This window comes from Nesoenas mayeri, assembly GCF_963082525.1.
Source record: "Nesoenas mayeri genome assembly, chromosome: 3".
Lineage (NCBI taxonomy): Eukaryota > Metazoa > Chordata > Aves > Columbiformes > Columbidae > Nesoenas > Nesoenas mayeri.
The window spans coordinates 36,621,685-36,644,337 of NC_137544.1; the positions used below are offsets into that span (position 1 = coordinate 36,621,685).

At 42.2% G+C, this 22,653-nt stretch overlaps 2 protein-coding genes across 4 annotated transcripts in view; both read left to right on the top strand.

Moving 5' to 3' along the window:
* Positions 1-1,023: 1,023 nt before the first annotated feature.
* Positions 1,024-3,400, top strand: RIPPLY2 (ripply transcriptional repressor 2; the record flags this gene model as incomplete). The annotated part of the gene is given in 4 exon segments (XM_080342350.1): positions 1,024-1,040; positions 1,042-1,348; positions 1,495-1,559; positions 3,212-3,400. Coding segments are annotated over 4 exon segments (555 nt in total). The 3' UTR covers positions 3,378-3,400.
* A 2,651-nt stretch (positions 3,401-6,051) lies between these two features.
* Positions 6,052-22,653, top strand: part of CYB5R4 (cytochrome b5 reductase 4) — a 38,407-nt gene continuing 21,805 nt past the window's right edge. The window contains exons 1-6 of one of the 3 annotated variants that reach the window (XM_080342093.1): positions 6,052-6,174; positions 7,412-7,565; positions 10,367-10,467; positions 12,527-12,611; positions 16,334-16,375; positions 21,746-21,800. In XM_080342093.1, coding sequence (XP_080198219.1) covers positions 6,100-6,174; positions 7,412-7,565; positions 10,367-10,467; positions 12,527-12,611; positions 16,334-16,375; positions 21,746-21,800 — 512 coding nt within the window. In that variant the 5' untranslated portion in view covers positions 6,052-6,099. Of the gene's footprint in view, positions 6,175-6,948; positions 7,037-7,411; positions 7,566-10,366; positions 10,468-12,526; positions 12,612-16,333; positions 16,376-21,745; positions 21,801-22,653 lie in introns of those variants that run through there. The other 2 variants (XM_080342095.1, XM_080342094.1) reach the window with 2 other exon arrangements.

Genomic DNA, 22,653 nt, shown 5'->3' on the forward strand with positions numbered 1-22,653 from the left:
GCCTCTCTTTTTGTGGTGCCCAGTAATGTGAGTAATGGGCCTATAAATTAGCGGGGTTTGAAGACCTCCTTCAGAATCTAGGGCAGCTCCATCCCACCAAGGCTCCTAGCTTCCCTAGGGCTTATATTATTACTGTTTACTAGATCTTATATATGATCACTCTACTGTTTCTGCCCCCCTCACATACATCGGTGATTGCAATCTCAAAAAGAAAAAGGGAAAACAAATAATGAAAAAAAGTAAGCTCCCTTGGTACCAGGAAACATGGAAATGGTACAAGTTTGGCATAGAACCTTGTGCATGTAGCAACAGCATCTGATGCTGGCAGCAGAATGAAGTGTCGCGACCACGTGAAAAAGACGAAAGGAAGGTATGTCTACTCGGTAAAAATACCCTACCAAAAAAAAAAAAAATCCACCACGCTAAGAAAGCAACGTTATCTTGGGGGGAATATGTCACAGAGCGTATTGGGGGGTGACGCATTATGAAACAAGGACCCCTCTAAAGAGCGTAATTTCCTCCTCCACCCCTCCGCCCGAGGGGGGAAATTCCTTTGTCTGTGCCGGGGAAGCGCTGTCCCCCTCATCCCCTCCTCATCCCCTCCTTACACCCCCATCCCCCTGCAGCTCCGCTCCCGCCGGTTCGGGCGCGGCGGGTGCTGCCGGTACCAGCGCGGGCCGCGGTGCCGAGCGGAGCGGAGGCGCTGGCACTCTCTTCTCACACGCCTCGCCGTGCCGCTCTAGGGGAATCAACACATTTTTAACAACAAACGGCCGCGCTTGCGGCTGCTTTAGTCCCATCACCGGCGCGGGAGGGCGGCCTGGGCACGTCCCCGGTGCCGCCTCGCCCCGTCTCCCGCCCCGTTCCCACAGGGGCTCCCCCCCTCCCGGCAGCAGCCATGTGTCTGCTCAAGTGCGATTAACACCGACTTGCCAACTCCCCACCCCCCGAGCCATTTGGGGCATGCACGCGCCCGCGCCCCGTGTTTACACAGCGGAGCCTTTTTGTCGATGGCGCTGGCAAATGAGCCGGGGGAGGTGGGCTCCGCGGCGCGCAGCGGCCGCCGGCGGCTATAAAAGCCTCCGGGGCCGGGGTGTACAGGGCTGGGCGAGTGGCCGCAAACCGGCGGAGGATGGAGAGCGGAGGGATTGGGTGCTGCCGCCGCCCCTGCCCGCTCTCGCTGCTCCCGCAGGGCTACTCGCCGTTCTCCGCCTCCTCCCGGTGCGGGGCGCAGCCCAGCCCTGCTCTGACGGTCCTGCCCTCGGCCCGCAGGTCTGTGCCCTTCTGGCGACCCTGGGTGCCCGTGCCGGACGAGGTGGGACAGCGGACCGGGCCCAGACCCACCGCGGTGAGTGGGGCGCAGGGCGGAGGGTGGCACCGCCCGCCGGCATCGCTGTACTAGCGTTTAGAGAGTTCTGGGGGGGCTGCTCGGGGTGGTCCCCCCGAGGGCTGGGTGCCGTGCCGGCGGGCTGATCTCTGCTCTCTCACCCCCAGCATCGCAGCCCCTGCGGGCTAGCGGAAGCCTCCCGAAAGCTGGCGCAGTACACGCACCCCGTCAGGTAAGTGGCTGCCCCGGGCCGCTGCCGCTTTCCGCGAGAGAGCTCCGGGCACCCGGTCCCCGCGTTGCCGGGGCCTGTGGCGCTGCATGGCCAGGGGGTAAGAGCTAAGCACTGGCTCCCCCACCCCTTCCCATCCCACCCATGTATTTGTGTAGATATCGAAGTGCCTTCAGCGCGATTTAGCCGTTTAAGTGCTGTTGAACTGACAGATCCTCGGGCAAACGATTGACAACACTTGTGGATTTACTAGGTCTTTAAGATGAAATGTTGGCATGCTTTTGTGGTGTGGGACTTTACATATGTTTACACAGTTATGTGGGTTGTTGTGGGGTTTCTTTTTGTGGTGGCAGAAGCAGCTTGCTACTTATTCCTGTGCCCAGGATTAATAAAGGGAGAGGAGAGGTAGTTCCTAAAGCTGTCTTGCTGTGCAAACCTCCAGTGTCCTCCTGGGGCAGAGAAGCAGGTGCAGGCATTGGGAAAGAGTGGCAGGAGGAGCGAGTACAGACTAAACCAGCATTGCTAAGAAAAATACTCATGTTATTACTGCACTGTCAGTTCTGAAAAGGAAATAAAATAACTACAGTTGAATCTGCAGGAGAATCTGTATTCAGAAGTACTAGTAGGTGTTGCAAGGTGCTTAAAATAATTGCATAGGTAAGTCTTACAGACAAGATGCAGCTTTCTCCCAAAACTAGGCTCCGATCCTTCAAATACTATACACAGACTACCTAAGCAATTGCATGGACTCTGACTTCACTGTCACTGCTCTGGTGCTTAGATATGAACAAATACTGCAGGGAACACTGGGAATGAAGAGATGTTATAAAACAAGTGTCAGATACTTTGTGCTGCAAAGAAAGCAATGTTCTGTTAAACAGTAGCCTGGAAAGCACTTTTGGTAATTGCTAGAAAACCATCTAGTTCTGTTTCTTAATGTATTTCTATTATAAACAATCTGTAGTCAGCATTTGTGTTGCAATGTGCTCTTGGGACCTCTATTGTCTGTTTCTTCCTGCTACTTACAAACTGTAAACAAAAGAGGATGCTAGCTGAAAGGAAGAGGAGCTGTGAAGTATATTAATTGCAATCTGTTATCTCATTAGCTGATAGCTCTTGCTAACCACTGTATTATCAGCAATCTTTATGTTAATTTCTGGATATAACACAGACTACTTTAAAAACTGGACTTATGGGGCATCTTCCATAAGTAATCTGTTAGATGATTGTTCTTGGATAGACAGGTGAAATATCAAGGTCCTTTCCTCCTAGACCTTTATCATTCCTTTCACTTTGATATTTGTCTTGCGCCATTGTAAATGACCACCTAGGTTGGCAGCCTTCGGTAACAAAACTACTGATGTAATCAGGATATATTGACACCCGTTATCTTCCCTAGGAATAGTTTCAGTGAGGGCGGCGTTACTTGAATCGGATCCCCAGGTAATACTGTTAGTGAGATACTGGAGTGGGAAGTTTCAGATGCAGTGGATCTTGTTTTTTAAACCATTTTTGCTGCAAAACTAGCTCTTTAAGTTCATCCTTATCTATGTAGGAAGCTTGTTGTAACAGAATTTCACTGCTGTTTCTTGTTAGTCAACCTCCAAGTAAAATATGTAATAACAATATGCAAACCTATTGTATACCTGTTTCAGACTATTTTGGCCCAAATCAAGGTGCTATGATTACTTATATCAGGAAGCCGAAGCACTTCTGAAAAACTTTCCAGTTCAAGCTACAATTTCCTTTTATGAAGACTCAGATAGTGAAGATGATGAAGATGAACTGGAACATGATTCAAGAACAGAACCAGATTGCTGATTGCAGGGAAGGCCAACACAACTTCTAAGACTTAATTTGAACTTAAAAATACTATAATACAATTTTATATTAAAGATAATTTATTTGTATGTAAGTTATTCTTAATAAAATGGAAATGTTTTGTAATTTTATCTAAGCCTTTTTTATTTGTTTTATTCCTGTCCTGTTTTAGGCAGGGAAGGTATTGATTAGTATCTTTAAGGTCCTATATTTTGTAGACTATAACTTGGACATCAATTTTAGGAGCAGAGAATGGCTGCCTTGCTTTAAAGTGCTCTATGGTTGTGTGACTTCCTCAAAGATTGAGGACACAAGGAAAGATCTTTTGTTGTGATTTAGCAGGCTCCATGTAGGAAGATATAAAGAAATAATTGGATTAAGTATTCTAATTATGTGCCTGTTGTAACAATAAGGTTTCAAACATGGAAAAGAAACAGTATAGCTGTTTACCAGATGGAGAGAAGGATTCAAATTCTGCTCTAGTTATACTTTTAAAGAAAAAAAACCACAACACCAAAAACAAAACAAAAACTCTAGGGTGTGTTTTTTTTGTCATTGATGCTCTCTCATGTACATGAGCTGTATTGTTATGCATACAGTATGAAGCTATCAATCAGTTTTGCTTGTAAAGACATCAAGAACTGAGAGAGTTGCAATGTGAGTTGTTTTGATCACAGAATGGTTGAGGTTAGAAGTGACCCCTGAAGATCATCTGGTCCAACACACCTGCTAATGCAGGTTCATCTGCAGCAGATCACACAGGAATGTGCCCAGGCAGGTTTTGAATGTCTCCAGAGGAGACTCCACAGCCTGTTCAGTGCTCTGGCACCCTCAATGTAAAGAAGTTTCTCCTCATTTTCAGATGGAGCCTCCTGTGCTTCAATTGGTGCATGTTGCCCCTCATCCTGTTGTTTGGCATCACTGTAAACAGTCTGGTCCCATCTTCTAGAGCCACCCTTGAGGTATTTATAAGAATAAATAATATTCCCCTCTCAGCTTTTTCTTCTCCATGCTGAACCAGCTCTCTCTGTTCTCACAAGAAAGATGCTCCAGACTCCGTATCTTCCTAGCCCTCTGCTGGACTCCCTCCGGTAATTCCCTGTCCTTCTTAAACTGGGAAGCCCAGAACTGGACACAGTACTCCAGATGTAGCCTCACCAGAGTAGAGGGATTGTTTGTTTGTAGACTGATTGTTTTGATAATCAAAGCCAAGTTTGATACCAATCATCATGCAGACCAAAGCCCATAAGGGGACAAAAAGATTCAAAATTTTAATTCAAATGCCAGTTGCTACTGTAACCAGTACAGCTTCCCTACATACCTGAACATTTCCTTGCCTGAGTGCTCATGAGTGTTGCTGCAGACTGGGCTGGCTCAGTGTGGCAGCAGGAGCAGCCCCAGGGTGCCTGCCCTGTCCCACCTTCCCCTGGTGGGCCTGGCCCAGCCCAGCAGGAAGGAGTGAGTCTTCACACACGGCCCTTCTCCCCATCCAACCTTCAGACCGTGGGGACAGCAATAGCCCCCCTTGTCATAACCGTTGGGCTCGAGGAGTGGCTGACATGCCAGAAGGCTGTGCTGCCATCCAGCCAGACCTGGACAGGCTGGAGAGTTGGGCAGGGAAAAATTTAATGAAATATTACAAGGGCAAGTGTAGAGTCCTGAATGTGAGCAGGAATAACCCCAGGTTCCAGTATAAGTTGGGGAATGACGTATTAGAGAGCAACGCAGGGGAAAGGGACCTTGGGATCCTGGTGGACAACAGGATGACCATGAGCCAGCACTGTGCCCTTGAGGCCAGGAACGCCAATGGCATCCTGGGGTGTATTAGAAGGCCGGTGGTTAGTAGGTCCAGAGAAGTTCTCCTTCCCCTCTACTCTGCCCTGGTGAGACACCATCTGCAATATTGTGTCCAGTTCTGGGCCCCTCAGTTCAAGAAAGACAGGGAACTGCTGGAGAGAGTCCAGCGCAGAGCCACGAAGATGATTAAGGGAGTGGAGCATCTCCCTGATGAGGAAAGGCTGAGGGAGCTGGGTCTCTTTAGCTTGGAGGAGACTGAGGGATGACCTTCTTAACGTTTATAAATAGGTAAAGGGTGAATGTCATGAGGATGGAGCCAGGCTCTTCTCGGTGACAACCAATGATAGGATAAGGGGCAATGAATCCAAACTGGAACACAGGAGGTTCCACTTAAATTTGAGAAGAAATTTCTTCTCAGTGAGGGTGCCAGAGCACTGGAACAGGCTGCCCAGGGCAGTTGGAGAGTCTCCTTCTCTGGAGACATTCAAAACCTGCCTGGACCCCATCCTGAGTAACCTCATCTAGGTGTTCCTGCTCCGGCAGGGGGATTGGACTAGATGATCTTTCGAGGTTCCTTCCAGTCTTTAACATTCTGTGATTCTGCCAGCACCGTACCTGGCGCTGGGAGACCTGGATGTAAAACCAGCCTCACTGCAACGGGAGACCAACTCCCAAGGGTGAAACAAGGGGGCGGGCGCGCTGCCCTGGGGCAGCCCGGCACCGCGCAGCAGGGCAGCCCCGCGGGCCCGAGATGGCAACAGGGACGCCCAATCCCAGGCGGCTCCTATCAACACCCCCCGGTCTGGGCCGATGCCGCTAAGCCTCCAGCGCGCCTGAGCCCCGCCCGCCGCCGCGCCTGCGCTCTGTGCCGGAGCGCTCCGCCCGCCCGGCCGCCGGGGCGCAGGTCGCGGCCCGGGCCGGCAGGATGCTGAATGTGCCCCCGCAGGCCTTCCCCGCGCCCGGCTCACAGCAACGCGTGGCTGCGAGCGGCCGCGCCAAGGTAAGGACAGCTGGGCTGCCGCCGCGGGGGTGCGGATCACCCGCCGCCGGGGCCTTCCCGGTACCGCGGCCTGGCGCCCTGCGGCGCTGCTTTGCTCCGGCCGCGGGGCAGTCGGTGACGGTCGCTTAGGGCGGGGGGTGTGGAGGGCGCAGCCCAAGGCCACAGCCCGTTGGGATCGGCGGCTCCCCCGCTTCGTCTCGGCCGGCTGCGCGGCCTGGCCCTTCCCGGCGGTGCTGCTGTGGTTCGGGGGTGGGTTCCCGGTGGCGGCTGGGGAAGGGCCTCTGCCGCTTCCCCACAGTGACCGCCGAGAGACCGCGGCGGCTGGGACAGGTTCCCCGGGCGAGCGGCCGGTGCTGCCGCGTCGCTGAAAAATACTTCGTGCTTCTCGTTTTTGAAGGCGGTGATGGCGGTAGCGCTTCCCGTTCTGCCTGCCCTGGCTGGCTCGGGGTTCCTCCTCTGCAGAGACGGAGACTTTCAGCTTGGAATTACCGCGCACAGCTTGCATTTCCTGGGTCTTCATCTTTGGAGTAGGTTTGGGGACACTAGATGCCTCCAGACCTCACTTGGAAAGCAAACTTATAGTAAAGTCAAGTGGTGCGGGTCTATGTGCCCTTTAGTTTTCTCGTTTCTGGTTGTGCTGTGGTTTTGTGAGACTGTGATTCTTTAACCCTGCTCCCTGCTGTTAGAGCCCGGATCAAAGAGGTTCCCGGTCTGTCATGCTGTTGAAAAGGAAGGTGCTTAAGACACCCTGACGATTCTGCTCTGCCTTTCAGGCAGCTAGAAGACTTTGGCTCCAGCTTTCTCTGGGTGAGACTTCCAGTTACTGTAGCACTTGCAGAAAGTTTTTATGAATGCTGTGAAGGTGAAATCTCCAACCATGTCCTACCTGGCCATGATTTTCAAATGTCTCTTTGATGCTTGTAGGTTTCCAGGCCATAACTGAAAAGTTGCTTATAAAACTTTTGAGCGACACAGGAGTACTTGGGATCTGTGGTTTGCTTTGGGATGAGTCATCTAAGTGTTTGTTGATGTTCAGTAATTCCCTTGCCTGCACTACTTTGTAGGAAGCTTCCTTAAGCAGCCTCACTGCTCGGTAGGACTCCCAAGTGTTGGTGAAGAATACAGGTTGTGCTGTTTCTTGTTTTGCCCAAGTCCTTCTTGAGAGCTTAAAAAAATAATATTGAATTGCTCTTTCTTCCTCTAGAGTTAATAATGTTTGTATGCTTTTATTTTTCAGGTACCTTTAAAACCAGGAAGGAGCCTTATGGATTGGATTCGACTAACTAAAAGTGGGAAGGACTTGAGTGGTTTAAAAGGGAGGCTAGTTGAAGTGACTGAAGATGAGCTGGCTAAGCACAACAAAAAGGAGGACTGCTGGATATGTATAAGAGGTTGGTTGCTGTGATGTTGCTTTGCTTTTTTTTTTTGTTTGTTTAGTGTCTCTCTTCTGTACTTAAAGAAGCAGCAACAAAACCCAATCAAACAACAACAAAAGCCTTCCCTCAAAACAAACTATATGCTATCTGATATTTAGGGCAAATGTAATCTTGATGTGATAGGACACAACTTTGTTCAAGTTAGAGCTTTTATGTAACAGAACTTTTCTTTGCTCTCAAGCCTTTCTTAAAAAATCTTCCAAGTGGGCATATTTTACCCCATTTTATGTTTGCATATGAAAATAACAAAACACAGTATTGTAGGTGGTGCCTTAAACAACAAGAGCTTAGCAAGAATAAAGTATTGAAAATTCTGATATGTACTTACACTCCTTAGTCTTGGAGAGTTCATTAACCCTTAGCAGTTAAGTATTTTTAGGGGTTGCTTTAAAGCATCTAGAGACATGAATACTAATAATGTTACTTGAATTACTTGTTACTTAGTGTTTAATGTTACTCATTACTTTATGTTACTTAAATGTTACTATAGAGAATGGTCTTTGGGAAAAAAGTGTGTAAATGCATGGATTGTTTAGTAAGGCAAATGGTAGTTGCCATGCAGAGCAATTATAATCTGTATCTTGCATAACAAATATCTGTGGTAACTGAGCCGTTCTATTTATGTTATTATTTTTATGAAATTTTAGCTCAAAAGCTGAAAGTTTTATATAACAGTGTTTGAAAGGTGGTTTGGAGCAACAGCCTTGGCTAGAAGAGTATTTTCAGTGCTGAAGTTCCTAGTTGCCTTACAGAAATGAGTAACATGTTTACTTTCTAGTTTAATTATTTAGAGGCTAACATACATTCATATCACCTTAAATTTGTAATGAGTTAACAGCATTTCCTGTGAAGATAGATTAGGAAGATCAGAGTAGCTATATTGTGGCCTTTCTGTAGGAAGAGTGCTTCATGTTAGTGGTAAGAGTTCAGAATTTCTTTGTGAGGGCAGCTGTGTTTTTGTTGGGTGTTAAAGGGGATGAAAGTGGGGGTAAAATGTCATTCAGTACTGGCTTTTGAACAAAATAATAGGATTGTTAATGCTCTGTGTTCTGCTCTTGCACATGCTAGCAAAGCTATAGTGGGAGGAGAGCTAAAGAAAGCTTATTAACTGTGGATGTCTGTTCTTTTTTTCCTCTCACAAAAAGTGCCATCTGCTACTGCAAACAGAATCACAGCTTAAAAGCATTTATGTTTTGGTTTTAATATTTTTCCCCCTCTTGATTGCATCTCTGAGGTTGTTTTTTATAAAAACTCCATCATGCTGCTTCTGTATCCAACTTTAAATTTTCCCGTCTTAGTCTCGTCCTTGTTCTAGAACCACTGATGAAAAAACCAGCATAACTGAGAATCCTGTTAGGTTATCTGTAGACCTGATATGTGGACAGGTAGTAAAACAACACATTGTGGAGAAGATAAATTAAGTCTTTGCATTGGTAATTAGACTAGCTATACACAAAAGAACAGAAATTGATGAGAGGAACGTGAAGTAGAAGATTAGGAGCTAATTTGTTCAAAGACCAGTGATGTTCAAAGCTGTCAAATAGGCCATAAATATATAAATTGGGATGTCAGGGGAGCTAAAAAAGTGTGAGAGATACACATATGAGATTTGTTTTGCTCCCTCAAGTTTGGTAAATTGAACATTTGGCTAATATTCAGGAAGTCCTAACTATGCAGATATTTATGTACATTTTCTTGTGTGCAGTAATCAGTGTTGCACACAAGATGGCATAGCAGATACATAATTTAGAAGATCAGGTCAGTAAAATATGCAAATATCCTTCCTGTGTTGTCTGGGATAGTTGTTTTTACCAACTAAGATTGTCCCAAGTATGTGTCCCCTTGGGCCAGTGCTGGATGTCTACCTCTCCTTATGACTTAGTTAATTTACACTTCTTAATGTGTTGAAAGCTTCTTATGAAAGCATGGGCACAGTTCCTATTCTGGTAGCTTCCTGTTTTGGTAATGTTTTATATCTTCAAATATTCTTCTAAGTGGGCCCGCAATAGCAGCATTATTTCTGTTAAATTTGTTCATAGCTGCATTCTTCAGGCTCTAATTACAGTACTTACATAGCAACAATAATTAGACTTCATCATTTCAGACCTATGGAGTAGCATTGTTTTGTCTCCTTGGAAATACCAAGAATAGTATTCATGTAGAAAGAATGCTGAGCCCTTTTACTGGTCAAATCTGATACCAGAGTTGTAAGCCTTAGGCTATGTTTAGTTTTTTTGTATTGCTGAATCTGAAGAGTAGGAGTTTTGTTGCTGATGGTAGCAGTTTTTCTTTATGGGAGACAGTACATTCAATAGGCATTTTATTCCATAGGTGATAGGGAAACAACTATGACAGCGCTTAGGGAGTAATGTGATTGGAAGGGAGACTGAAGACTGTGTGCTAACTGGCTCCATTTTATGTCTTTAAAAGAACCAAGGGCTGGTTTACCCCCTAGCTAGGATCCATCATGTTCAACTTCAAGGGTTTATTTTGTTAAAGTCTTAACCCTGCAGGTTTCTCCAGATGCTCAGTGGGACAAGTAGTATATCATTGTAGCGTTGTCCTTTCTATGTACTAAGTTACCTCTTGTGCTCTCTATGATTGTGTAACTTCTGGTTTTGGAAAGTCATACTATTTGTTCCAATTATGTCTACTGTTTGGCATTACACTGATATGCACTAACCTTTTGTCTGGTTTTGAAGATAGGAGTGGAGAGTAGAAATGCTGCTCACATTTTTCTATTCCATTTTCTGCAGGGTTTGTGTATAATGTCACACCATACATGGAATATCATCCCGGTGGTGAGGATGAACTAATGAAAGCAGCAGGAACTGATGGTACAGATCTCTTTGATCAGGTGAGAACAACTGGCAGCAAATGACACTTTCTCACTGACAAGTGTTTTGAAAAATGCATGTTTTCTGGTTAAAAATAATTAGGGCATTCCAGTGGAAATGATGATTTGAAATTTTTCAGATCTAAGGAAAGATTATGGGCTTACTGCTCAGAATGGCACCTATGTGTGCTGAAAGGGGCATGTAGTTTAAACTTTATACCAAAAGGCAATAATGAAAAAGTCACTATGTCGTTGGAATGATGCTTCAGTTTGACCATTTTATTAAATTAATTTTTTGGCAGAAATAGCAATAAAGCTAGCAACAACTTGAGATACCACCTTCTTAATAAATTACTACAGTGACTAATTGCTGTCATCTGAGAGGTTTTTTCTTCTCAGAACTTTCTCTTTTTGAAAAATACTTGTAGTATTCTTTTGTGTGTTCACTTGGCCACAGCATTATCAGTGAACAAAGTGCTAAGAAAAAAATGCTGGAGCCACTATTAATTTATTGTGAACAAATCACAAGATGACAGTTGCTCTCTTCTTTGTTTACCATTTCTTTAAATTATTTCAGTAAACTCAGGAAATAAAGGGTCTGCAGAATAAGTGTACTTACTGTAAGGAATCACTTGCAAACCTGGTGCTCTACGAGATGATTCACTGAGTTGGTATTTTTTATGAGCAGACATTCTTCGAGTCTCCTTGGCTCACAAGGTTTATCTGAGAAACTGGGAAAGAGCAGAAAGGAAACTTCTGTTTCTGAAAGGAAGTCTTTATCTCTTTACAGTTCCTGCATGACAGTGTTATGCCTTTATTTGCAAAATATTTTTAACAACAAATGTAAATAAAGATATGATGATGTTTTAGCTTTGTTAAGTTTCTCTTTTGGTTAATCCTTTCACAAATGAAGTGTTGGATTCAAGCATAATTCTCTGGTTTCAAGGGATTTTCTGCTAAAAGCTTGTCCAGTATCAAGTTGTGGCCTGGAATTCTGTACCTGGGTCACTGTCAAGTATTGTATGATGTACTCAGAAACAGGAGTCTTGACGTCAAGAATATTTGGGGAAGCCCTCAAGTTGTTATTAAGAGCAGATACATACTTGTTACTCTTTAATTTTGTCATGAGACTAGAAAGCAGTGTTCAGATCATTAAAATATGCTATGCACATTTTTGTTTCTGGCTGATGTCTGTCCTGTTCTGGAGGTATTTCTGTTGTTATCCCCTCTGCTTTAGCCTTCTGTGTCTGTTGGATACTGATCTCTTTAAAAGTTTATTTTTCTTAAATTTCTGGAAAAAAAACAACTGTAATTCAAAATCCTTAATTTCTTTGTGTTATCTGTATACGAGGAGACTACAACTTGTGGATGGGATTCTTTATCTCATCTCCTTAGCTTGTCCAGTTTAAAGTTTTCATTTTTAAATGTCTGCGTACCATTGACATTTGTCATACAGCACTTTGTTTCCTTTTCTCTTCTTGTGCTGTTATCCTGGGTGCCCTTTCACAATTGGCTTTTCTGCCATCCGTTTCCTCTGCAAATTGTCCAGTTCTGGTTTGTAAGGCTGCTGCTTTTTCTTCACTTTATTTGACTTCCTAAGATAGGTAATTTCCAGATAATTTGGTGATAGTAAGACAGAAACAAACAGAAATACACCAACTTGGTAGGAGGTGCTTATGTGTCTAAACAACTATTCTTTATCTCTGTTTCCTTCATCCTTTTTCCCCTCAATTGTATCTAAACAGGGCTAATTACCCTTGTTGCAAAGACAATACTGCTAATTGCATAGCATCCATCATAAAAATGCTCTTCTGAAATATTTTCTGTAGCTCAAGATTATGATGTTAAGATACTGCAAAGCATAAAATGAATCAATTAAACTATTGTCACTTTTTCATGGTCCTATTCTATTATTTAATTACATGCTATCTGTAGTAGAAGTGAAAATAAGTACTGAATGATGGCAAACTGCTAAATGAACTACATTAGCCACTGCACAAAAATGAACTTTTCTATTTCAGTGTGTATAACAGCATAGTAAGAATTACAAATTTTGTGAAAACTGGTTTTGTTAATATAGGTTCATCGTTGGGTCAATTATGAATCGATGCTGAAGGAATGTCTTGTTGGGAGAATGGCTGTCAAGCCTATTGCTGCTCCGAAAGGTGAGGGGTTTAAGAATTAAATGATGTCTATTATGTTTTATTCCAAAGCTATCTCTTAAATTGTATTTATGAGGAGAGTCTCTTTTTCTTGCATAGAGATGAAGGCTGTTGCATATATTGTATTTTTACAGCAGATACCTGAAGATGAAACTATTTTATGCGTGAAGACTTTTATAAGTAATGTACTGCTACATTTCTTTTGGTCTTAGTAATCAGAAAACAGATGTGTGTGTGTGTTATATGTGTACAGAATTACATTTATATATTTTTTTTATCCCCTCAAGATCCCTCTTTCTTCTTCTGATCCCAGGGGACAAACTGTCATAGACAGCGCTCTCATCTTGAAATAAAAGTCAGTTTTTCAGTCTGGTGGTTTTAGCATCAGAGATAGATCTGTCAAATTGCATATTTATTGAGATATATGAATACACTTTATGGACATTTATCCTTTCCAGAACACTATATTAGGTCCTTTAGTTTGAATTTACTTGGAGAAAATTTTGCTGATACAACAGACTCCTGTGAGCCAGGACAGCCAGAGATGTAGTGTGTTGTCTTAAAATGCTTGTGATGGTTTCCAGAGCCTTTAATCTTCAGTATTTGTTTTGGTTTGTAGGCCACAGCAAAAATTTCCCATACCTACGAAGCAGATGCTATTACTGAATATTGACCCTTAGCAAAACTGTACTGAAAACATGAAAGAATTAATCTTTGCAACTATTGTTATCTTCTTTTTAATTCACAAATTCTGTTGTTTCTTGTAGCACTTCAACTTCTGACAAGATGCTTGCTTAGTGCATACTTGTGTAGTGCTTAGATCGCATCACCCAGCAGTTATGTTATGATTGGTCTGTATGTGAAGTGGAATAGTATTTTACATTTCCACGTTGCTAGGTAGCTAATTCCAGGTAATTAAGGTAAATGCTGCGAAGTATGAAGAAACCTTGGCAGCACAGCTGCTTCATGGAGGTGAGGTGTTTCAGATAAGTTACTGCCGCTTTGCCAGCTGAGTTAGAAATTTAACCTTGGCTTTTGCTGATTTTATTAATCTAACTTTTCTGCAACTAGAAGGAATTCTTGTTACAGACAGTTGGTAAAAAAAACCCAAGTCTTTGCCTCTGCAAGCTATGACAGTCCATTTTCTACTGTTCACTCCTGATTTCTTCTGAAATGGGACTGCTCTATCTGTTCTACTGTAGTAAAATTTGCAGGAAAAATGTTGCCAGCTGGTGTAAAAATGGTTCTGTTGCCTGCATCTCTTTTGGCCATTTCAGACTTGAAGAAAAGATGGTTACATTAATTAGGAGTAAAACTCATTAGAGACTGGATTTGCTGAAGTTCTTAACTGTAAAATTCTTTAAGTTTACTGTGATTCCTGGTATGCTATATATCCTCCTATTTGATAATTCACTATTCAAAAGATGGGATTGACTAATCTTATTCTCAGGCAGTGATAATTCTTGTCTCGCTTCCTTCCAGAAGACTGAGTTTAGCCAAGTTTGCATTTGAAAATGGAAGAATAAAATACAGCGTTAAGGTGCATGGTTTTGAATATAGGATTAAATGGGCCCATAAGTACAGAGGAAAGACAGGATTTCAAATTATGGAATGCATTGCTTGCTTTTTGTGGCAGAGGGTGAGTGTTTGGCAGTAGGGCAAGCATCAGTGTTTAATGTTTGATACATTCTCAGTACAGAGCAAGTCAGTCAGATGTGGGCTTGTCGGGCTGTTGCTGGAAGATTTGTGATTGTTTAGCTTAGTTGTATTTCCTGTGTTCACGTGGTTTTTTGGAAAGTTGTACAATTATTTGCTTGCTTAACTGTTGAAGGAAGCTGAACCTTGTCCTTGCATATTCAGGTTTCTTTGGTTGTGTTTTTTTGTTTTGGTTTTTTTTTTTATTTTTAAGAAAATAAGTCTTCTCAAGATGCTGATGATAGTTAATGTTTTGTCAACTTGTCTTTTGGGAACGCTGCCTGATGGTATGGTAGGAAATTCTGATGTGTCCCTTCTGCAATGTTGCAGAGCAGTGGAGCTCTGCACTCAAGTGTGTAGTGTTTGTACTTGCTGAGGTGGGCAGTGCAGCAACTACAACAGTACCCAGGCACATTATTTCAGTGTCTCCCTTCTCCTTCCATCTCCTTTGGCAAACCTGTACAGCAATAAGCTGCTTGCCTTCCCTTCAGGGTACTCAGCTATAAACAGCACAGACATTACTTTGTTGTAATGCTACTACTGCTAATTTTTCTCATAGACATACCTTAGTATCTACTTTGCTATGTTACTTTGGCAGTAACATAACTAACATAACTTGGGAGTTGGAATATATGTTGTGTTACTGTTAAGTCAGTGGGATTAGGCTGAGAGCTGTGGTATCATATGAGGAAGAGAGGTAGAGCTGTGTCTTAGAAATGCCTCAAACCATCCTTAAATTTGCAATGCCAATTTCAGTGCGGTGTGTTAAAATGTACTGCAATGCGAGTAGACTTTTGAACATAAAAAATGGTCTTTAATCAGAAACAGATTTTTGTGAATGACTTGCCTATCCTGGCAGAAAGCTTGAAGTGGTGTATAGCAGAATACACAGACAAATACAGCCTCACCAAAAATTTTTGGTGGACTGTCCCATTCATCTTGTGGAGCGTTTTGTTTTCACCTTATAGTGGCACAAAACAAAAGCCTCTGATTAAGGCAATTCTTGGTCAGCTCTGAAGTAATTTTGCAACACTGTATGTTTGCTGCTTTGTTCTGGGAGCCATTCCTTCATTTCTCTCACTGGCATTTTTCCTCTAAGACTGGCTGCTGCGATACAGGGCACCGAGAGGGGTTCAGAAGAACAGAGGGATGAAACACATTTTGGTTTTCATAAAAGGGAGCAGGAAGAACACACTCATTTCTCCCGCTTCCCCAAACCCGGCTCCCCTAAAGTAGAATATAAAATGGGCCTTCGTACTGGGACATTCTGAGATATGCACACAGGGGAGGCAGAAAGGGACCTGGGTACATCCAGAGCACTAGTTTCCCTGCAGATTTGCTATGAAAGGAAGGATATGTGGCTGAGAGGCATAATATCTTTGCCCTAGAACTGGGCGCCATATGTGTGAATTGACAGTATGTAATTCACCTGCTTGGTCTTTATCTTTTTCTTGCTAGTACTTGTTTGTTTGCTTGTTTGTTGGGAGTAGTTGCAGCATACTGTAGGTTTAATGAAAAACTCAGGAAATAACTTCTCAAATAAAACCGTTTGACAGAAGAAGCCTCTAGAAAGATTTTCTTTCACTGGGTTTTTGCCAAGGATTAGATTTAGATAGTTGTACATCAGATTCAGTGTCTGCTATGTATTGTCTTGACAAATGTCATCTAAAGTCTGACAGATTTAGCCAGCTTCTTAGCTTATGAAGTTTAGAATTGCACAAGATAATCTGTGATGTTTGTTTCGAAGTGCCAGATTATAGTTCTTGTGTTTCCAACCCTTTTGTGCCGTGAAAATTTTGCAATTTTTACCATAGTGTTTTTTAAGATTATAGATCATCTTTTGGAATGGAAATCAGTGCTGCAATTTAGTTGCGACTTCTTGATGTCTGAAGCATCCTGGCCAATATGTTAATGTTTTGGAAGATTTGTTTAGAGATCCTTACTTTGGCTTATTTCTTTAGCATGATGTGTGCAGCTGCTGTGCCATAACTTCTTACTCTCATGCTTGGTTTTTTTCCTAATGCTTATAGAGATTTCTTCTACTCTGTCTGAAGAGAAGAAACAGCTTAATGGTAAGTGTTCACCTGGAGTGAGGTGAGGAGTATATCTTAAATTTGTTTGAATATTATTGAATGAGCAATGTCTATCCAGACTTTTGTCTGTCTGTATTTGAACTGATCTTGAGACTGTAGTGATCTGTGGAAAATAGAGAAGGCAAAATCCTAATTTGGTATTGTGAATTCAGTGTTTAAAAGTATTACAAGATGGCAGTAAGGCAATATAGAAAAGAGAGGTACGAAATAGGGGAGGTTTCTGCTCGAGTCAGACGAGATCACAAATAACTGTGTGCTACAAAATCTGCCACTATGAAATTGCCACGCTTTCTGATCTTTCTCTCTGTCAGAAAAGCTAGGAGGCCAATGGGGCTGCAGTAGCAGATATGGGAAAAAATCTTGGGGAATAATTATGATTATTAAGTCTCTACTAAAAGCTGAAAGGTCATCACTGGTAAATGAGTTGAAGTGGAGGTGAATTAGCTCTTATAGCATGACTGAATTACTTGGGATGTAACTGCGAGAATGGTTGGACTGTCTTTTGGTGTAGCTCTAGGAGAAGCGAGCGCAGTTCTTTGAACATGTCAGAAGGTTGACAGTAGTCCTCATAGAGATAGGGAAGCATTCAAGCTTTGCACAAGCCTTCACTGAGCCCTTTGTCAAGTGCTGGAGGTAGCTTTGATTGCTAGTGATCAAGATCTGTGTGTTTGATTTTGATACTTGAGGGAAATCTTCTGGAGTGATTAGTCATCTTAGTACAAGAGTCTTCCTAAAATAATATGGCTTATGAAGTCCCATCCAATGAAGGTGGATGGGAGTGTGTTGGTGAAGGAAATAAGATGAACATCTGTGAAAGGAAATAATACGTTTCAAACTGAAGGCTTACCTTTTGGCGTGAGAGGGAACAGGTGCAAATTGGTCATGGAAAATTCAAGGCTGAAGCTTTGGAAGGAGTCTACAGCAGTCAAATTTTGGAGTGGCAGGAGGAACAGAAACCTAGATATGTCTTAAGATGAAGCCAGAGAAGTTTTTCAGGGTGGTATTCCAGCAAGTGCAGGCACAATGAAGGGAAACTTACGCATTCATGCTTTCTTGGTGAATTTGAGTTCCCATTTGTTTTTTTCTGTTCTTATACTGTCGTCCTTGCCCTCCCTTTGTGTTCTGTAAACGTTGTATTTGTCTTCTAAAAGGCAGTTTACCTGTTAGCATGTATGAGCATTGAGCTACGCAGAAAGGTAAACAGAAAAGTAAGCAAGACTGATTTTAGTTGCTTCTGTTTTGCTCTATAGTCTTATAAGATGCGAAGCTAAACTTTGACAAAGTCTGTTGCCTGACTTACGAGCAAGTTGTTGGAAGCTGTTAATCTTGCTTTGAAAGACAGAGAATGAGAAAGCAAACTCTGCTTTATCAGAATTGTAGCACTAGGCAGTAGCTAGTTGTTGTTAAATACATCATAAATATTTTTATTCAAGTAGAAGACTAGCTGTACCATATATTCCAGTGTCCTCTTCTTGGTTATGTTGGTTCATGAATTTCTTACTTTTTGTGCTTGTATAGCTGTCCAGAGCTTTCCTATGCATCTTTCATATTCACAGTGGATCCAGGTAAAGAGAAATAAGTGCTATTCCCTTTCTCTTCCATCTTGCTTCCCTTCTTGCTCCTAGCAATAACTTTCCTTGTCCAGGTTATATGACTTGTTGAAAGACATAGAAAATTATTCTTATTGTAGTTTCCAATAACATTTCCAAAATACTGGTGGTTGCTTCTTGTATTCAGTTTACCTGCCTGGCAAGACTTTTCTTTCTAAAATAGGGGAGGTCAGTTCCTGAGGTTACCTTCCATGAGGTTTTTCATATTCAGTTGTTGTGTTCTGGTGCTTAGTTCTTGTACATTTAAGTCAAAATGAGACTAGAAATAAGCATTGCTGCCTGAAAGTGGGAAAGAGAAGCCTATGTCATGGACTTTTGATGTTTTGGAAGTTGTTGGCACTAGTGAAGACATTTTTGTCCAGTCCATCTAAAATATGCAAATAATTGTATTTGGAGTGTGCTCAGATCAATCAACCTAAATGTATCCTTGATTTTATGAACATCAATTCTATATTGCTTGTGATAACAGTCAGTGTGGGTGTAGCCTAATGTGCTTTCAACATCTGTTCATAGTTGAGTTCAAACAAAAGATATAAAAATTTCAAAATACTGCCATTACCAAAGCATGCCTGAAAAACTCATATTTGTTTGAGCACAAATATGTATCAAATACTTATTTTAAAAAGTGTCTTGCACTTTTGAGCTAAACTGAATTTCTCTTTCACTGAAACAATGATGATGATGATTTTTGTAATATTAATAGTAAAAAAAAATAAATTACTTGAGCACTTCCACCATCTGAAAACAAGCTAATGCTTGAGTATATGCACATCAGACCTTGAAAATCTTATATTGTAGAAAAGGGTGATGGGAGGAGACTTTGAGCTAGTGTCGAGTACAGAAAACTAAATCTTAAGGTTCAACAAGCTGGAATTCTTTAGGTTAAATAATATAAATATAAACATTCCTGTTTTTTCTTAATATTTGGATTTTACAAATATGGGTCAGGCTTGTTCTGGGCCTCTTAAGAACAGAGAAAACAATAGGTACAGAAAGCCTTCAGGGCATCCTAAAATAGTTTAGATTGGAAGGAACATCTGGAGCTTGTTCAGTGCAGTCTGCTGCTCAAAGCAGGGTGAACTTGCATACTGGATCAGATGAGCAGCCCCATGAGAAGGGAAGAGATGTGTTGTTTTGGGTTTTCTGTTGTTGTTGTTGTTTTGATTCATTTGTGTTTATTTCCATACACATAACCACAATTTTTGCTGCCGCTTGTCCGTTGCCTCTGTCCTTCTGTGCCCCTCTGAGAAGAATGTGGCTATCTTCCCTCCCATCCCCTTCTCTTTAGGTAGTTGAAGACTGCAGCTGGATTTCCCCCTTAGCCTTTTCTTCTGCAGGCTGAACAAACACGTTTTTCTCAGCCTCTTCTCATATATCCTGTGCTCCAGCTGCTGACCATGTTGGTGGCCTTTCCCTGGACTTGATCTGGTCTATCAATATCTGTCTGGCACTGGGGAGCCAAAACAGGATACAGTATCCCAGATGTGGTCTTAAAAATGCTGATGGAGAGGTAGAATTGCTTCCTGTGAACTGATTGTTGTGCTCTTGCCCAGGATAAAGTTGGCCTTCATCATCACAAGGGTGCAATATCTGCCCAACTTTGGCTTGTCTGCTAAGCCCCTGGAAAGGTTCCTGCAAAGCTTGTGTTTAGCCGGTCAGGCCTCCCACTTGCTTTGTTGCATCAGATTTTTTTTTTTCCAGGTGCAAAATTTGGCATTTGCTTTTGAGCTTCATGAGCTTTTGCCAGCCCATTTGTTCAGTCTATTAGGGTCCCTTTTAATGGCAGCCGTGACCTTCTGTGTTTTGACCACTTCCATTGATATGTTATTGTTTACCTCCTTTCCTGACAGTGGGACAGCAAGTGCTCTTCAGGTTGCCAATGATGATATCAAACAGTATCAGCATTCCATGTTTCTAAGGAATAACAGCTATAACTAGTCACCAGTTGGACTTTGTGCTATTGATCACACCTTTTGTGACTGGCAGTCCTACTAATTTTCTCTCCAGATTGTAATCTGCCTGTCAAACCCAGCTGTCTCTGGTGTGGCTATGAGGATAGTGTGAGACTCTGTCAATAGTTTTGCTGTCTCATCTCCCACGGGATTCTGCTAAGCAGTTCCCTGAACAAGCTGAAGTTTGTGAGGTGCAGAGTTATAATTCTACTGGTCACTTTTTTCAGGACCTTAAACTCCCTAATTTCACACCTGCCATGAGCTTTCAGTTTCACTACCAGTTCTTCTTTATTTATGACCACCATTACCAATAGAGCACTTTTCTTAATTGGTTCTTTGATCACCTGAATCATTGTCTTTTTATTGCAATGTGACTCCTTGTTTTCACATAACGTCTTACAGTATTTCAGAATAATTCATAAATAAGTTGGTTTGCTAGAACGTTCTATTTTATCACGGCTGTTCATTTCTGTTGACTTGCAACAGCAAATAGCAGTGTGTATGACCATGAATTCCTCTTACCTGTTGAGGCCAACCTAAGCATTTGGTCTATGTCCCACAAAAAAAGCATAGGCTTTTATCATTGGGTGGTTGATTTTCGGACTGCTCTGCCTTTTAGCTTCCCTGCCGGCTGCAGATGGTGTGTATTTAGGGGTAATTAAGGATCAAATGATAAGTAATTCCAGTGAGTTTTAGTTGTTTTGGGTTAATCTTCCCAATCTGGATGATCAAATAGTTTTGACAGATTGGATTAGACAGAATGGCTTGCTTTTTTTTTTTAATCTACTTCCCACATGGTGGAACCACTCAATTACTGTGTTTAAACTTGTGCTCATAGTCCAAACTTACTGGCCTTTAGAAGATAATGACCTAAGTAACTTAGAATTCATACATTAATTATTTTATGCATAGCCAATTCAGGTTTGCAGGGTTTGCTTTTGGATGGGCTTGAAACTAGCACTTACCAACTGTTATCTTAGACCTCTGCCAGGAAAACTCCTGCTCTTCATGTGGTGCTACAAATCATATAATATTTCAGCCTGTGCAGCTTTCTCCATCATGATTCTATGTAACTACCTTGTATTAAAATCTATGAAAGATTGCAGTTGCTTTTATCTGTCATCTCTGCTCAAGTTTTTGCCAGGTATGTTCAGTTTCTATTATGCCAGAGATTAGTAGGGTTGATGTTTTCAGAGAATGACCAGGTGTTTTCTCCCAGCAAAAGCTTTTTCAGGCTGTTTTGTGTTGTTTAATAGTTAAAAGTGAGTAGCTGGTTTAATGTGAAAATTCCTAGCGAAGTGCAAAATAGATTAGGCCTGATATCTTAGATTAACTGACTGATATGAAATCTTACTTGTGAATTAGGTTAGACCAGACATCCCAAATTGAATTAGTTCATCTGAATTGTGTAAGCAAATAATCCAGATAACCTTTTTTTCCATGCTTCACTGTCACAAAGTATGAAAGCGCAAGATAGTAACAGATGAAACTGAGGCCAGGCTACATGTACCAGAAGGGCTGCATGCACAGGTTCTGTGGTATATGGAACTCTTAATTTCTGAAGTAGAACTTTGTGTTCTAGGAGCCTGCTCTCCAAGAGAAAGTGCTAAATAAAAACAAAATTTAAAAAGTATGTGAATACGTCTGGCTGCCTCTGAAAACGAATCCAATAAATATTGTGGAGAGCTATTTAGGACATTGAATTAAAAAAATAAAAACCCACCTCTGGTTATGATTTCTATTAGTGAGCCTTACAGCAAATGTTCTAATGACTCTGTTTTTTGTAGGCATGCTTTCTGAGAAGGGAGTACTGGGTGCTTCTACTAAAGACGTAATGCTAAGGTAAACTTTTGTCTTCCATTGTTTGAACATTCTATTTAATAATTCTGCGCAGTTCTCAGTAAATGCCAGCAGCTTCTTCCATGGTTAGTTCCTGATAGTTCGGCTAAATGAGTATATATTGTTGCCATACCCTTCAAGTAGGAAAGTTGAGGTTCAGGTTTAAATGTCTTTCCAAAGGTCATATTATCCCTATAGACAGATGATGGTGGGAGTTTCTTGGCTTGGTCTGTTGTTTTCCAAGACTTGTGCTGTCTTGCATTGTATGCAAATGTAGGGCTTGTATTTGCAGGCTCCTCAGCCTTGCTTCTTGAGAAAACTCTTGGAAAGTGATTCCAACTGGGCTGTTTACTTTTTTTATTTCAGTTAATTTGTCCATAAACATGAGAGTTGGTGTGCCTTGGAAAAGTACTTCATTTCAAGCTGGAATATATTAAGATATGATAGCTATATTCAAGCTTCTACAATATGCAAAGCAGGCCCTAAACCCCTCTGTGATATGCCTGCTGTTGTCACTGAGGTATCATTTTACCCCATGATGCCTTGAATCGCCAGGGTTCGGTTTCTCATTTTGCATCAAAATCTCCTGTGAATGTTTAATTTCTAGGATAATTACCTGCAGCCATATAAAATATTGGGGCTTGTGAACAACAGGCATGTGGCTTATCTTCTGGAGCGCTCCCCAGACCTCACTGCCTTTCTTCCTGTGTGTGTCTGGTGTGTGTCTGGAAGGTATGCAGCTTAGAACATGCTGGTTGTCAGGAGTGTCTGCTGGAGGGGGCATCTTCCCTCTCTGCCTTCTTTTCTCATCCGAGACTCCGAACAGTAGGCAGAAGTGGTTAGGACATTGGAGAAG